Source organism: Lissotriton helveticus, chromosome 6, assembly GCF_964261635.1.
Source record: "Lissotriton helveticus chromosome 6, aLisHel1.1, whole genome shotgun sequence".
Classification (NCBI taxonomy): Eukaryota; Metazoa; Chordata; class Amphibia; order Caudata; family Salamandridae; genus Lissotriton; species Lissotriton helveticus.
Genome location: NC_136067.1, coordinates 896,273,963 through 896,291,662, shown reverse-complemented (window position 1 = coordinate 896,291,662; position 17,700 = coordinate 896,273,963). Strand labels below are relative to the sequence as shown.

General features: G+C 40.2%; 2 protein-coding genes across 12 annotated transcripts in view; one reads left to right on the top strand and one right to left on the bottom strand.

Moving 5' to 3' along the window:
• The window catches only part of LOC144763179 (uncharacterized), a 500,850-nt gene that overhangs the window by 369,691 nt on the left and 113,459 nt on the right, over positions 1–17,700 (top strand). The window lies entirely within an intron of this gene.
• Positions 9,210–17,700, bottom strand: part of LOC144763176 (amine sulfotransferase-like) — a 540,275-nt gene continuing 531,784 nt past the window's right edge. The window contains exon 7 of the mRNA XM_078648522.1: positions 9,210–9,526. Within this exon, the coding sequence (XP_078504648.1) occupies positions 9,405–9,526 (122 nt within the window). The 3' untranslated portion in view covers positions 9,210–9,404. The remainder of the gene's footprint in view (positions 9,527–17,700) is intronic.

Below are 17,700 nucleotides of genomic sequence, written 5' to 3'. Positions count from 1 at the left end.
CTCTGGCATGAAAGGGCTTTTGTGATGCAAACCTGGGACAAATTTGGGCCCCTGGTATACATTTCCCGCAATATATTTCTACATGAGCCAAATCTCACCCAAGAGAAAGTTGCACAGCCAAGGACAAAAGAAAACAAGAAATGACAGAACTACATTTAGCCAAATAATCAGGATCTGCTCAAAGTTATGCTCATGAAATAACACCTATGTACTGGCCTAGGCTGTAATTAGAAAAAAATTGCTTCAAGTACAAAAAGCTGTTTTTATTAAAGAGTATTTACTCTCCGCACCATTGTGGTTACTACAGAAAAAAATGGCTGTGGCATAAAGGCCAGTTTATCTATGATAAAAGTTAAAATCTAATCATATGGAAAAACTGCACCTTGTGTGCCTTCCAGATATTAAAGATCTTCTTGAAAGAAGTTTGGCTTTCTCCCAAATTCCATGCTTTATGTACATTTTGCAATAAAAATTAGCACTTTTAAATGGTTGTATAACATGGATTATTTCATAGAATCATTTTCTATGGTCTTAATACCTTTGCCAAATCAATGCTTGCTATGTTTACATTGCAATGTTGTATTTACCAGTTTTGTAGGTTTGAGACACTGAAACAGATAAAGGCCAAGATTTACATGCTTTGCGTCAGGTTTGTGCTACTCTTTTTAACCCCTTGCATGCACACGACGGCCGGGAGCCGTCTTGCGCCACAGTGCATGTGTGCACAGGACGGCTCCCAGCCGTCCTCGCACATGGCACTTCAAATACCTCTGGTGCGCTCATTTCAGTTTCATTTTCTACGTGCTCAGGGGGCTATCTCAGCCCCCTGAGCACATAGAAAACAAGGGAGGGGTATAATTGAAAAGTGGATAATCTCCCATTTCTAATGGTACCCCATCCTAGTGGATCCCTGCTTGGAGATCGCCCCAGGAGGGCGATCGCCTAGCAGGGATCCACCCATTAGACACAAGGGAGGGGGAGCAGCTCCTTAGGCAAGGGCTCTGCTCCCCCCAATTATTATTTGGCAAATCCAGTCTTTCTAACCCCCTTGAGGCAGATGGGGGCAGCAGCCCCCAAACCGCCCACCCAGGGGGGCAGAAAGCCCACGGGGCACCAGGGGTTAATATGTTTTTATACGTAGGGTTGGGGGCTGCCCAGAATGGGCATGCCATGCCCCCACCCTAAAAACATTTACCACAGTCTTGCTGCCCCAGGAGGCATATGGGGGGATAGCCCCTCATCTGCCCCCCCGGGAGGGCAGAAAGCCCACTAGACATCAGAAAATATATATTTTAGAAATTCAGGGGTGAGGTCATTCCAGAAGGGGTATGCCAATGCCTACCCCCCAAAAACATACCACAGTCTTTCTGCCCCCGGGAGGCAGTGGCCCCTGATCTCCCCCCCCAGGAGGCAGATAGGGTCAATAGCCCCTTATCTGCCTCCCAGGGGGCAGGAAGCTCAATAGGCATCAGGGAATATATTTTTTTCATTCAGTGGTGGGGGCTGCCCCTGGGGCGGCAGAGAGCCAACAAAGGTGGCAGCGATTATGCTAGCTTTTTTTATACGTGAGGGTGGGGGCAAAAAGCCACAGTCTTTCTGCCCCCTAGGGGGCATATCTGGGCAACCCCCCCATGTCCCCCCACCAGGGCGGCAGATAGCCAACCAGACAGACTTTTTTTAGCATTGTGCCTACCAGTGGATTTTGGGCCCTAGCGCAACCGGCATCCAGGGAAACCTAGCAAAGCTGTACATTTTTCAAAACAAGACACCAAGGGGAATCCAGTAAAGGGTGATTTGTGTGTCTCTCACCATGTTCTGTTACCCAGATTCACTTACAAACCTCAAACTTAGTTAAAAAAACATTTTCCTCACATTTCTGTGATGGAAAGTTCTGGAATCTGATTGAACCCCAAATTCCCAAAGGTCTTCCAATAAAAATGGTACCTCACTTGTGTGGGTAGGTCTAGTGCCCCCGAAAGGAAATAGCCCAAAACACACCACATTTTTACAGTGAAAACTGACCCTTTTTTGCAAAGTGCCTATCTGTAGATTTTGAATCCTAACTCTGCTGGCACTTAGAAAACCTAGCAAACTTACACATTTTTGAAAACTAGACACCCAGGGGAATACATGATAGGGTGACTTGTCTGGCTCTCACCAGGTTCTGTTACCCAGAATACCTTGCAAACCTCAAACTTTGTAAAAGAAACACATTTTCCTCACATTTCTGTGACAGAAAGTTCTGGAATCTGTGTGGATCCACAAAATTCAACCCACCCTGTATTCCCCAAAGTCTTCGAAGAAAAATGGTACCTCACTTGTGTGGGTAGGCCTACTGCACGCGACAGGAAACAGCCCAAAACCCAACGTGGACACACCACATTTGAACAGTGAAAAACGACCACTTTTGTGCAAGGTGCCTAGCTGTAGATTTTGATCCCTCGCTCTGCCGGCATCTAGGAAAACCTAGCAGACCTATTAATTCTTGAAAACCAGACACCCAGGGAAATCAAGGATGGGTGAGTTGTCTGGCTCTCACCAGATTCTGTTACCCAGGATCCCTTACAAACATCAAACTTTGTAAAAAAAAAATCCTCACATTTCTGTGATGGAAAGTTTGGAATCTGTGTGGATCCACAAAATTCCACATACCCGGCATTCCTCAAAGTCTTCTGAGAAAATTGGTACCTCACTTGTGTGGATAGGCATAGTGCCCGTGACAGGAAATGGCCAAAATGCAATGTGGACACTCCGCATTGTTACTGTGAAAACTGACCCGTTTTTTGCAAAGTGCCTAGCTGTAGATTTTGAATCCTAGCTCTGCCGGCATCTAGGGAAACCTAGCAAATCTATAAAAAATGTTAAACAAGACACCCAGGGAAATCCAGGATGGGGTGAGTTGTCTGGCTCTCACCAGATTCTGTTACCCAGAATCCCTTGCAAACATCAAACTTTGTAAAAAAAAACATTTTCCTCACATTTTTGTGATAGGAAGTTCTGGAACCTGTGTGGATCCTCAAAATTCCACCCACCCTGCATTCGCCAAAATCTTTCAAGAATAATGGTACCTCACTTGTGTGGTTGGGCCTAGTGAGCCGCGACAGGCAAGGGCCCTAATCATATTGTGGAGTCTTAAAATTTACCTATCATAAAACAACCTGGTTTTGCAGGGGGGGGCATATGGGCTTCTTGCCCCGGGCTCAGCAGACATCTAGGGAAACCTACCAAACCCACACATTTCTGAAAACTAGACACCCTGGTGAGTCCAGTGAGGTTTAGCTTGCATGGATCTCCTAACGTTTCCCTAACCAGAATCCCCTGCAAAACTCAAATTTAGCTGAAAAAACAAAAATGTTCTAAAAATGTCATGTAGGCAAGTTGTAGGATCATCAGGCTGGCACAAATTTCCTACCTCCCAGCATTCCCCCACGTGTCCCGATAAAAATGGTACCTCACTTGTGTGGGTAGTCATAGTGGCCATAAACAGGAAATGGGCCAATTCGTAGTGTGGAGACTTCAAAATTACCTATCATAAAACTACCTGGTTTTGCGGGGGGGGCACCTGGGTTTTTGGCCCGGGCTCAGCGGCCATCTGGGGAAAACTACCAAAGCTACACATTTCTGAAAACTGGGCACCCTGGGGAGTCCAGTGAGGTATGGCTTGCGTGGATCCTTCCACGTTTCCTTACCCAGAATCCCCAGCACACCTCAAATTTTGGTAAAAGAAGTAATGTTCTCAAATTTTTGTGTGGGAAACTTGTAGGATCACCGGGCTGACACTAATTTCCTACCACTCAGCATTGCTGAGGACTACCAATGAAAATGGTACATCACTTATGTGGGTACGCATAGTGGCCGCAACAGGAAATGGCCCAAATCGCACTATGGAGACTTTAAAATTACCTATCATAAAACAACCTGGTTTTGTAGGGGGGCACCTGGATTTCTGGCCCCAGGCTTGTGGCCATCTAGGGAAACCTACCAAACCCACACATTTCTGAAACCTAGACACCCTGGGAAGGCCAGTGAGGTATGGCTTGCATGATCCCCCAATGTTTTCCTAACTAGAATACTCTTCAAACCTCAAATTTAGCTGAAAAAATCACTTTTTCCACATATTTTTTGTGTGGGATCACCATGTTAGCACAAACGTCCTATTACCTAGGGATGTATGTCATGACAACGTGGGCTTTACACCGCGCTACCATTACAACGCATCCATCACAACGCAAGTCGCTGTAGGCGCTGGATTTAGGAATAGTATAATTTACTACTCCAACTCCAGGCTACGTAACAGTAGGGAAGGTGTTGGAATAGTACATTATACTATTCCTTAGTATATAGCACCATCCTTGTGATGGCTGCATCGTAATGGTAGCGCGGTGTAAAGCCCACGTTGTAATGGCTGTCTCCCCTACCTAGCATTCCCCTTGGACTCCCGAGGAAAATGATACCTCACTTGTGTGGCTAGGCATGTTTTCCGCAACAGGAAGTGGCTCAAATCGTACTTTGGAGACTTCAAAATGACCTATCATAAAACAACATGGTTTTGCAGGGAGGTGCAGAGTTTTTGGCCCCGGGCTCGCGGCCATCTGGGTAAATCTTCCAAACCCACACATTTATGAAAACTAGACACCCTGAGAATCCAGTGAGGAATGGCTTGCGTGGATTCCCCAAGTTTTTCTTACCCTGAATCCCCTGCATACCTCAAATTTAGCTGAAACAATCACTTTATCCACACATCTTTGCGTGGTATCACTGTGTCAGCACAAATGTCCTACTGTTGCTGTTGCTGTATTTTGTCTAATTTCTGCGTCTCCTCCATGGGAATCAACAAACCCTGGGTACCTTAAAAATCCCCATGATGTTGGTAGAAAAGGGACCAGAAAGTTACAGGGGCCTAAGCGTGAACTACCCAAATAGAAAAAAAAGGCTTAGCACAGGGGGCCTAGCAACAAAGGGGTTAATGCAAATCCCATGCAATGTGTTGTGGTCTTAAAACCCATCTAATGCAAATCACTATTGGTATTGGATTGTAACCCAAAAGTAACGCAAAGCTGTGCCAAGCATGCTCTCGCACCTCTTTGTCAATGAGTGGTGCATGGGCATTCTCATGCAACCACCCATGGGTTTTGATGCAAATCCCCATCTACAAAGATTTGCGGAGAGGTATTGGTGCCTAAATCCTCCTCCTCCGCGAGCCAAGCACATTTTTCCCACATTTCATATGAGCTGCATTGTGCAGCACACATGCAAAGTGGGAAGCACAATGCAGCATAGTTTTTGTACTGAAAGGGACCCCTTCCAGCACAAAACATACGTTTACCAAAACACAAACTCCCTTGAACTATGGCACAAGGGTGTCTGCATTAGTGCATGGCCGACAAAGTGCCCCAGCGCAGGGAGAGAGCAGAACTATGGATCTGAGCAAAGAAGATGCTGTTCTGCTTTCTTCCTTTCGCACAATGCAGAGAAGCAAATGTAACTCCTGGGCTGTGTTTTTGTATTCAACGTGAATCAAGGACCAAGTATCAGAGCCTTTCTTTTTGGTTCTCTAAACTGACCATATATAACTCAATTATTTAAGATATACAAGCAATATGCCTGATTCAGGTGTCTTTTAGAGCTCCCTTGGTGAAAACAAAAATATACAGACTGATGATGGTGTGACAGATGACATAACCATGATACTGCCAAAACCAATCAAACGTGTTTGTTAAGGAGCTCTACAGATAGTAAACAAGCAGGGAGTCAGTTACATATTTAGTAAATATGTTACTGGGAAGAGGTGTGGGGCCACGGCCAGGGCGACTGACGCTGGATGCTGGGGATCATGGTTTGATCCCTGGCTCCGGCAGCAGGGGTCTGCCCAGCACTATGTGACTCTGGGCAAAAGCTCACTTAATCTTCCCAACGGCCTCCAGCACCGAGACACCACTTTGGGGGTGATTTGTGCGCTATACAAGTACTGATTTACATTTATTTACTGGACTGTTTGCCTTGTTAGGTTTGCCACCAGAGCATATCTAAAACTAACCCAACACTTTGTAGGCCCCATAATCACTCGCATTCTGCAGCACACATAGAAAAAGAAAAGCGCCTGAATGAATTGATTTTGTGCAGGAAGGGTCCCTTCCTGCACAAAATCAATCATCCTGCAACATACACACCCTTGCACCATGGTGCAAAGGTGCCTGCGTTGGTGCATGGCAGCTGATTGCATTCCGACGCATGGAAAAAGGACAGGAATGCGCCATATCTAATAGATACAGCGCATTCCTGCTCTTTCCTTTTGCCGTAGGGCAGCGCAGCAGGGAGGCCTGCGGCTCTGCCCTACGGTAAAAGCCCATAAAAAAGGCCCTCAGTTTGTGAATCCTGGAGCAAGCCCACACTTTCTATGGTATATCCATCATTATGACCTTTTTAAGGTCTGGTGTAAAAACATCTTTTGAAGTTTGCCAGAACTCACGTACAGAAATGAAGTAAAACTAGCAACGCCAATAGGTCTGCCTTTCTTTTTCTGAATGCACAGATCGACAACACCACAGGCAAATAGATATGCATGCACATAGAACTTACACAAAAGCCTCATGTACGGTAATACATGCACATGTGTGTGTATGGTTGCAAGTTTTACAGGTAGTCCCAGTGTTTACTACTACGGGCCTTGTAAACTTTTCTGAAGATTTTAACTTTGATTTGTGCTTTCTTCTGGACCCAGAGCGGTTCTTTTACTACCATGTTTGTGTATATCTGTAGTCAGACTTATCCTGGCTGTCTGATGCTGCAGTCTCTCGAAGGATAATTGTGGTGTTATTGTTCAAATGCAGAGCAATTTGGTGAGGCTCCCATAAACAGGAGATTTGCGATTATAGTGAAAACAACAAATAATTATATTAGCATTTTTGCAAGTTCTTGTTTACTCAGTTGAGAGATTTTCAAACTAGACAACATAAATACAATCACTTCAGCAGGTGCAATTGGTCAAGTAGTTAGGTAAAAATGCACAAGGCGTCCATATTAAATAAAACGTACTCTTTAGCACCATATCAAGTTACTGCCACAGGCAACAGATTGTATGCAGCGGGATCATACCAGTTCTAGGATCAACCTTAGTCAAGAAAAAACAGGGGGCCAGGGCATTTATCGAAAAAAAGAACTCATTCATATTGACTTTGAAACTGGTCAGCATCCAAACAACTACAAATACAGCTTGGCTTTTCTCACTGCTGCCTGCCCTTACAGTATGAATAAACAACCTGGAGCTTGTTGTTCCACAGGCTCACTTCTGAAAAGTGTCATGATGTACCTCCCTGTCCATGTGACTTTAGTGACAAAGGACTTGTCTTTGAATAAAAGGAACTCTATACAGGGTAAGTTGATTGGCAAAAATGTTGTGGAAAGTGGAAGTGGCGTATGTCACCCTTAACCTCTCAGCGGTTATTGTTTGTTTAGGAGGGGGCAGTGGGAATATAAGGATTGTTACACCATAGCTTGCTTTCTTTTTCATGACCTCTAAGACCAAAAGTAGCAAGGTCACTGTTACTAAAGGGCAAGTGTTACCAAAAGGCAAATCTGGGGTTGAAGGTTTTACTCCTGGTTCTCCCTAAACTATATTGAAATGTAAACAACCATGACTGAAGAAACAGAGACAAGCTAATAGGTGGCATAGGGTGTTTCCGCCATTTTAGACCAGAGAACAAAACATTCGTTCTTAAAGACACATTTTTAGCACTGTTTAATGGCCTGTTTTCAGGTTTCTTTTTTCCACATCCATCTTAACCTCGTGCTTCAACATGAACATACTCTTTATGTGATAAGAACTAAAGCATAACAATGGACCCTTTTTACTAACAGCACCTGATCTCCTTTCCCCCCTAATCAAATGTATCTTTCCCTCAAATTCCAATTGGGTTTGTGTGCACACTGTCTGGCACCCACCGTTACTGTGCCTATTCCCTAAGGAACTGAATACAAGTAAACAAACGCAAAGGTGCACCACAAAGTTCTTCAAATAACAATTTTGTTAATAAGTCATGCAAAGATGATGTATTTCTTGTTTTTTTCAAAATTCTTTATTTTTCCAACGTTAGCACCATACAGCCGAAGCGTTTCGTCCCTATGGGACTTCTTCAGGGCTTGTAAAATGGGAAACAGAGCTTCCAATTAGGACCTTCAAAGTGGAAATTCTGTGTGGCGCCTTTCCCAATGTCAATGTTTTTGTGAAGAATTGAGGAAGGCCTGGGCTAGGTCTTTTTCTATATCAGGAATTGGAATCAGATGATATGGGTGATATGGACTTCGTATGGTTGTGTATCAGCTCTGCCACATAATGAAGATGAGTTTATGTTCAGTCAAGGTAATCTGTGTCGGTTTCCAATATTCTCTGGCTATATAAATATGTTAACCACTAGGACTTGTATGTGGGCACTGGAAACCAGTAGGCCGATCGTAATAAATCGTCCTGTGAACATCCACAAAGCCTTCGCCTTCTCCGAAATCCGTAATCCGAACAGCCCCATACTCTTTATGTGACCTTGCTTCTTAATCCACCCGAAAACTATGGACTTTTTGCATGGTTCCCATGAAAATGAGACTCATTGCTAGCTTACATTTGCTTTTTTAGCTCTCACCGTGCTTAGTTAGACCAAAACCTGAAGCAAGGTCTAATTGATACATACAAGCAGTGCCTAATTTGTAAAAGAAAGGCAGGGATGTTTTCCTAAGACCACACCTGTCACCTCTGAAGAAGGCAGCAGTTGCCGCATACCGATACTGTCTTGACAGCACGTCCTACCTCTTTCTCGTCTTGTCTCTTTCTTCCACCACACTATACTTCCTATCTCACTATTTCACTTCACCAAGTTCTTTTTAGTCACTGCACTCTCTCTTTGATATTATTGTCCTGGCTTTCTCCACCTACCTCTTTCTCTCTTTTCTGCCTTTCTTAATTGTGTTCTGGTCCAAAGTCTAATGAGGTCCTGGTCCCCAAATTGAGTGTCGAGGCCCTGCAACCACGGAACACACCACCCACGGCGCCGCCAAGAAATAAACGCAGTTTCAATTAGTCTTCGAATCTTTCTTAGACACTCATTGACCATGTCTATGGTAATTGTGGAGCGGCTTTATCGGAGATGTTGTTCTGAGCAGGTTAAGTGGAAAAAGGGCACCCCGTTTTTAAGCAGATTACACAAAAGAAAATCATACCATTTATTGTCTAAGCCACACTTTATTTTCAGTTTAAACCGATTGTTCGCCTTTTACCACACATTTTACTATCAAGGCCACATTATCTATATATCTTGGATACAACAATCAAATTACAAAACTATTTCAGGGGTGTATATTGCGAATCAAACATCGATTTCGAACAATGTTTTTTAGTAATAATGTCAGTAGTCTCCTTAGTTTTCATTAATGTCCCAGATAAATTTGATTGGCACATCTTTCAACTTTTCTTGAATTATTTTGTCAAACTTTTCGTTTTGAGCCACAGTCATGACGTTTTTCCAGTCTCCAATGGTGCCTGTTGAGACAAAGAGCAGAGTGGGATTTTCAGGGTTTTGCAAGAACTCTGATGAGAGACATAGATTACTGCTCTGGAAAAAGTAACATATCTTGAAGGTTACCACTGTACCTCATTTTCATTGACTACACTACAATCAACAGTGACCTTTACATACACCTTTTGATGTGTTAAACAATATGAAGCAAAATATTGAGCTTGCTGATTGACAGTGATAAATCCAGAGTAACGCTGTAGGAGAGCCACTGATTTGGGAGTAGAGTCTGTACAAATATTCTAAACAAATTCAAACCAGCTGACAAACATGCCAGTAGCAGCCTACCACATCCCATCTTTCTTATCAATGATATTTATCATAACATGCATTGTGACGTATTCGTTTATAGATATTTGTGGCATTTGATGAATAATACTTGATCATGTGACAGGCATGCCCATAGGCAATAACCTGTTTTGTTGCTTGGTAATACCTCACGTTTACACCTTCATAAGCTCTGCGGTTTATGTTCATACGTTCATTGCTTGCTGGGGATTATTTTGCATAACAATGTAGTAAAATATGACTACATGTACAACACAGATGACAAACAAAAGTATCCCCTGACAACTCAATGGTAGTAATTATATCGACCTCAGAAGGATGAAAGGCTAGGCATGCCTACTATGGTAGATATCTGTGACATGCAGACCTTTGGTAGATGCTCTGTTTACGAGACACAATTTATTACCAATCAAGGTTTCCCTGTATGGCATTGTAGTATGGAGTTCTACAGCTTATATTGTGAAATAATTCCAAAGATATACTTGCTTTTCACGGTTGTTGATGTTATATAAATCGACTGGAGTTCGGCCACTATATACATCAAAATAAATGTCATCAATCGTTTCAGTTCCACCAATTGGCTAAGGGTATACTATGGTCAACATCTAATTATGCTCTTACTGTATTAAAGCAGGCAATAATCAGAATGGATTTCGAAATAGCACTCCTTGGTTGTCAGTACCAATAAATTCAATATGCTTGTTTTTCACAATTTGAGGCCCAATAACCTGTACTTGGTTGAATGGCATGTGCTGGAAGAATGCAATACATGTGTTGTGCTGTTAGCAGTATTATGTTGTGATCTTTTATTTCCTTGACAAAAGAGTAAAATGCTTCCACCTTTATTTCAGTCATATCATTCTTTCAGCTTTTTAATGTCAGTGTTATTATCGTCAAAATTAAAATAAATATTGACCCAGCTAAATAGCAAAAAAAATTAGGCCTAAGGCACACACATGCAGTAAATATGCAAGATATCCTCTGTGATTCTGTAGCAGGTAGGGCACTAAGATGCAGTCTGAGCCTCATGCAGACTCCCTGATTTACCTAGAAAATGTGTCTTTGCTGGGTTAAAATGTAGAATGGCTACTTTAGCAGGGAGATTAATGTGTTATCATATACTGTCAACTATACACATGTGATTAGTAACTGGTTACATTCACCAGTTTGCTAGCAGTTAAAAAGAGTGCACTCCATGGGGTGTAGACTGGCCACTAAATAAGAATAAAAAATCATTTGATTTGCCAAGGAGAAAAAGTAAACGAATATTTAGATGCTTGTTACACCATACACCACGATGGTGGTCGTCACAATCAATGTGTGTGCATTCTTTTTAAATGTATACACCAGATAATTTCAATTTTTAAAATCCACTACTGCAGCATCATGGCATTATAGCCTTCAAATAAACTCAACTTAGTTTGTTATTAGAATAGTTGCAAAATATTGCTCCACTTTCCCTGCCATATGCCACGTTTTTGTCTGCAAATACTGGACTAGTTAATTCGGAATGTTATATTGTTGAGCTTTCTTTAGATCCTTTCCACCACTGCATGACTTCATGTTCATTACCATAGCTTCCAGATGTAAGTAAGCCCAGACTGCATCACAAGGACTTCTAGACACTGATGGTCAGAACTTAGTCATTATCGTACTAACAAATGGTAATTTACAACATTTTTATACAGGGGTATTACTAAATGCTAGGACTTATTTGCAAATACTTATATGTACTTGGGGCTGTGACCTCAGTTCATTTGGAGGTAACAATTTGTCTCAACTGGAAATGGAGGTATTTGTTAGCTCGAACAAATCATCTACATCTTTAAAGATACCAGATTTGGATCACTGACAAAATATCGACAGTCAAAATATAGACAGTCAAAATATCGAGGTAAAAATATAGAATGCCAAAATATCGACTTCCTATCTACAAACAGGTAAGTACAAAAATATCGACTCCAAAAGCGTTGGATAGCATAGGGGTTAAAAATACCTATTCCTATTCCAGAGAGTAGAACAGTAGAGAAAGCTTTGTATAGCGTAGGGGTAAAAATTACTATTCCAACTCCAGCGAGTGCAACAGTAGGGAAAGCGTTGGATAGCGTAGGGGTAAAAATTACTATTCCCACTTCAAAGACTGCAACAGTAGGGAAAGCGTTGGATAGCGTAGGGGTAAAAATTACTAATCCAACTCCAGCGAGTGCAACAGTAGGGAAAACGTTGGATAGCGTAGGGGTAAAAATTACTATTCCCACTCCAAAGAGTGCAACAGTAGGGAAAACGTTGGATAGCATATGGGTAAAAAATTGCTATTCCCACTCCAAAGAGTGCAACAGTAGGGAAAGCGTTGGATAGCGTAGGGGTAAAAATTACTATTCCAACTCCAGCAAGTGCAACAGTAGGGAAAACGTTGGATAGCGTAGGGGTAAAAATTACTATTCCCACTCCAAAGAAGGCAACAGTAGGGAAAGCGTTGGGTAGCGTAGGGGTAAAAATTACTATTCCAACTCCAGTGAGTGCAACAGTAGGGAAAGCATTGGATAGCGTAGAGGTAAAAATTACTATTCCCACTCCAGCGAGTGCAACAGTAGGGAAGGCATTGGATAGCGTAGGGGTAAAATGTACTATTCCAACTCCAGAAAGTGCAACAGTAGGGAAAGCGTTGGATAGCGTAGGGGTAAAAATTACTATTCCCACTCCAGAGAGTGCAATAGTAGGGGTAAAATTTACTATTCCAACTCCAGAGAGTGCAACAGTAGGGAAAACGTTGGATAGCGTAGGGGTAAAAATTACTATTCCCACTCCAGAGAGTGCAACAGTAGGGAAAGCGTTGGATTGCGAAGGGGTAAAAATTACCATTCCCACTCCAGAGACTGTAACAGTAGGGAAAACGTTGGATAGCATAGGGGTAAATTTTAATATCCCCACTGTAGTGAAAATAAATTAATATAAATCACATAATTATAAAGTAATCAATTAATACATTTTAATTACCAATTAAGAATTAATTACCAATAAAAAATGTATTAACAATGTATTTTGAAAAAATACCAATTAATTAATTATCATGTTTAATTAATTATATTAAATTAATTCCCACCCTATTCCCCTATAAACCAACAACCCGCTACTAAAAATAAAATAATATTATTCACATAATTATCAATTAATCAATTAATAAAAAGTAATTATCAATTAAAAATTAATTAATTACCAATTAAAAATTAATTGACAATTTATTCTAAATAAATACCAATCAATTAATTAATAACATATTTAATTAATTATAATTAAATTACTTCCCACCCTATTCCCCTATAAACCCACAACCCGCTACAGAAAAAAAAATATTATTCACATAGTTGTCAATTAAACAATTATTTAAAATTAATTATCAATTATCAATTAACAATTAATTAATTATCAATTAAAAATTAATTACCAATTCATTAATTAACATAGTTAATTAATTATAATCAAATTACTTCCCACCTATTCCCCTATAAACCCACAACCCGCTACAGAAAATAAATTATTAAATTAAAATATTTATCAATTAATCAATTAAAATTAATTACCAATTATATTTAATTAATTATCAAAAAATAATGAATTAACAATTAATTCTAAATAAATAACAATAAATAAATGAACATATTTAATTAATTATAATTAAATTACTTCCCACCCTATTCCCCTATAAACCCACAACCCGCTACAGAATTATATTACACAAAAAATAAAAATTAATATTAAATTACCTAAAATTCGATATTTTTGATGTCTATATTATGTCTAGTCGATATTATGTCCATTCTATATTTTTGATTCGATATTATGTCCATTCTATTCGATATTAAAATATTCTAGTCGATATTTTGGTAGTCTATATTATGTCTAGTCGATATTATGTCTATTCTATATTTTTGACTCGATATTATGTCTAGTCGATAATAAAAACTCGATATTTAGACTGTTACCACCAGATTTATCTCTCACACGTATACAAAAAAAGCCCAAAATAAGATATGTAATTTCCTGTTAAATACTCTTCTGTGTTGACAATGAAAGTGCTCCTAGAGGATATCCGAGCTTCGAAACAATTTATTAAAGAAACAATTAAGAAAATTGAAATCACATGGTCTGTCTCTTCAGCTGAGTTAATGGTGGTCATCCCAAAAGTGGTGCGATAATGGCTGCTGGGTACACCCTGATACATTGACAAATAAAGTTAGACCACAGAAAGAAGTTGCCTTCTTGTACTGGGAGATCATCAATATAGAAGGAAAATATCTGATTGAGCCATATTGAGTGTGGGGTGGAGGCTTACTGGAGCTGGTGACAGAAGACTTGCGGCAAGTATCTCTAAGCTTACTTTATTCCACACTAAAGGGTGCTTCCCTAAAGAAGAAGAATTTCTTCACTCTCCTCAGACTGTACTGGATGTTCCAAAAAATTCGCCAGGTTGGCACAAGAGATACGGAGGTGTAATAAATGCAATCAGTCCAATGTAGATGACATGAACATATTCGTGAGCTACCTGGGCCTTCTTGTTTACTGGGAGGCTGTAAGTAATACCTGAAGTGAAATCATGGGACAAAAAAACTTAAGGTAAGCCATGCTCTTATTTTAATGGGGATGTATCCATTTATCAGCATATTGCTAAATAAGTGCCAGCAAAAGCTGGTCTTCTACCTGATTTTGTTGGCTAGCAGAGAAACTTTTCAAAAAACGGACCTCTATAAATCCCTCTCTTGTCGTTGACTGGGTTAAATCAGTTGATCATGGAAGTCAAATGCAAGTAATTGAACTGTAATTGATTGTAGTGGCGCAAATGAAGTCCACTCACCGTATGGATCGCCATCCGGAAAAGATATTGAATTGGCCATCAAGGGGATGCGTTCGTCTGGGGCGATGGGCCCGGATGAGCTCCCAATTCAGTTTTGAAACAAAATAGTACAATGTGGAGTAAAATCCTTTTCCCGGTGTTTAGATTCTGCTATGCAAATAAAACGGTTCTCCCGTCTTGGAAAGGGAGTATATTAGTCCCCCTCTTCAAGAAGGGAGACCGAGATGTTCCACATAATTACCGACAAATTGCACTTCTAGATGCCGTGGGTAAAGTCTTTGCAAAATGCCTCTTGATGCAAATTAATGACTGGGTGGACACAGGTAAAATCTTATCTTTTGAACAAACCGGATTTAGGTTAAAGCATGGAACCATGGATAATCTAACGGCATTACAGGTAATAAATGAGAAATATGTTAAAGTCAGAGGAGGAAAAGTGTACACAGCATTCATAGACTTATCCACAGCATTCGACAAAGTAGATTGTCTTTTGCTGTGGAGAAAACTGTCGGACCCCGGCATGCCGGTTATCCTCCTGGAGTTAGTCCGTGCTCTCCATACTGATACTTGGTGTAGAGTCTTGATGGGAGGGGAAAGAGGTGTCTCCCAAGTTATCCCTACAATAAACGGCTTAAAAAAAGGTTGTTTATTGGCCCCTCTACTATTCTCCTTATATATATCTGACCTCCCCTATGCCCTGTCTTTAAGTGAAGGTATCGCCCCATTACTGAGTGGAAAATCGATTGTCTGTTTACAGTATGCCGATGACATAATAATATTGGATCTAACACCGAGGGGATTAAATAGTCGTCTGCAGGTATTACATGAATATGCAGAGGCCCATTTCTTAAAGATAAATGTGTCTAAAAGTAAAGTAATGTGTATGCATGGAAGGAAAAAGTTGAAGTATGGGAATTATGCTTGGTCTGTCGGTGGACAAAAATTGGAATTGGTAAAATCATATGTCTTCCTAGGAAAAACGGTGTGCGGAACCTTAAGTGACAAGGCTCATATAGAAAACAATATCCGTAAAGCAATTGCACAAGGGAAAAGTTTAACCTCCCTCTATAGATCCACAGGAAGAAGACATTTTGCACTCCTACTAGAGGTATTTCATGCTAAAATTCCCGCTTCCTTGTTGTATGGTGCTGAACTACTTGACTGAGGAAAATGGGGCTTTTTAAATACAACAGAAGGTAAAATCTTACGGAACCTAGCCTCAGTTAACTCTGCTTGTCCTGTCGCCGTACTCAGGTTGGAATTTGGTCTGCAAAGTAGTTGGGTACAGGGTCTTGCAGGGATAGTGCGATGGGTTACAAGCCTTGTAAAGGGTGATCCTGGTACATTAAGATCTTTTATTCAGAAAGAATTATTAGGAACCTTAAATGAGCAATCATTAATTGTAAATATTTTAGAATTGCGGTTGACTTGCTTCAATTGGACGAATCTGTACTTTTTACTTTATCATCATATCAGTTAAAGGCCATTTTGAAACAGGCCACCTGGAAATTAAGTTTCACCATGGACAGGGAAGCCCGTATTTTAAAGAGAGGCATTCATCCAGCTATTGACTCCTGTCTGATAAATAAAGTACAATCTTATATTACTCGGAACCTCCCCCATGGAGTGCGCCATTTTTGGCTTTTATTGAGGCAGGGTTCTCTTCCGCTAAAACTTGTAATTTGTGCAATAATTCTATCCAGGCTGTTACCCATGTGCTCTTTATTTGTCCTGCTCTTTTATTATATCGTCGTAAGTGGATGAGGGCAATCTGACTCCAACTATCCATTTTGTCTGCCTCCGCATTTGAAGACGCCATCTATAATCCACCAAATGAAATGTTTTGTCACAGGATTTTTAACTTTTTAAAATGTTTTTTAGATATGTATTAAAACTTTATATGGATGTCATGATTATCAATATCGATTTTATTGGATGTTTTATAATATTTTGTGTATTTGTAAATCATATTTTACTGTCTGAGAATGTATATTTCATCTTTTGGTCTTCTTTTTATGTGGATCTCTTTTGAGTTCCAAAATCATAAATAAATTGAACTTGAACTTGAACTTGAACTTGAACTTGATGGAAGTCAAATGGATTTTGTATGTGACCCTAAAAGTTTGAACAAAACACGGAATGACTTTAGGATATGGTAACTTATGGTTAAATGCCCAATGATTACACCTTAATGTTGTAGCACTTGGTGGACTGCCTTTCCTTACGCTGCACACATGAGCTCCATTTGTAATATAATTCAGTCAGACTATCCAAACCTGGGAAGGCACGGTATGTCCAATCAGAATAGACTTGATGATGGAATGAGGATAAAAAAGAATTAAACACAATTATCCGTGATAGAGAATAGGATATCTGATTTGGAGCAAAGAATATGTGATGTACACTATGTGATAGGGGAAGTGGACACATCAGATACAGATGTGGCAACACTTAAAATGTGGAAAATGTGAAGAATCATAACCACAGGAATAATCTACAAATTCATGGTTTGCTTTAGGATTTAGAAGAGAATGACTTTGTAGACGTTTTTGTTTAATAACCATACCAAATGTTCTGGTCTAATCAGATTTAACTCTCCTTACCTTCAAAGATTAAATCATCTTGTCTAGAGGCTGTTTTTTGGGATATACCCTAACACTAAAATGTGTTATTATTTTATTCCTGGAATATACTGAGCTTATGAAAGTGGTAATATCAGATAAACTTAAGCTGCCAATATACTAGTTTGAAAGAAAACATTTGTTTTCACATGTTGCTAGAAATACAGCATCAAAAAGGAAAGCGTTCCATGAGACCTACGCTGCAAGTGATGAGGGGTAAATATGGGTTTCTGATTCCTTGTTTCTTTGTAGTTCTTCATAAAGAAATAACTCCTACTAAAGACGGCCCAGATAAATTCACATACGTTTATTTTAAAGTTACACTGGGGAAAATATGAAAACATCATGATCTACTGTGTATTTACACATTATTGAATTC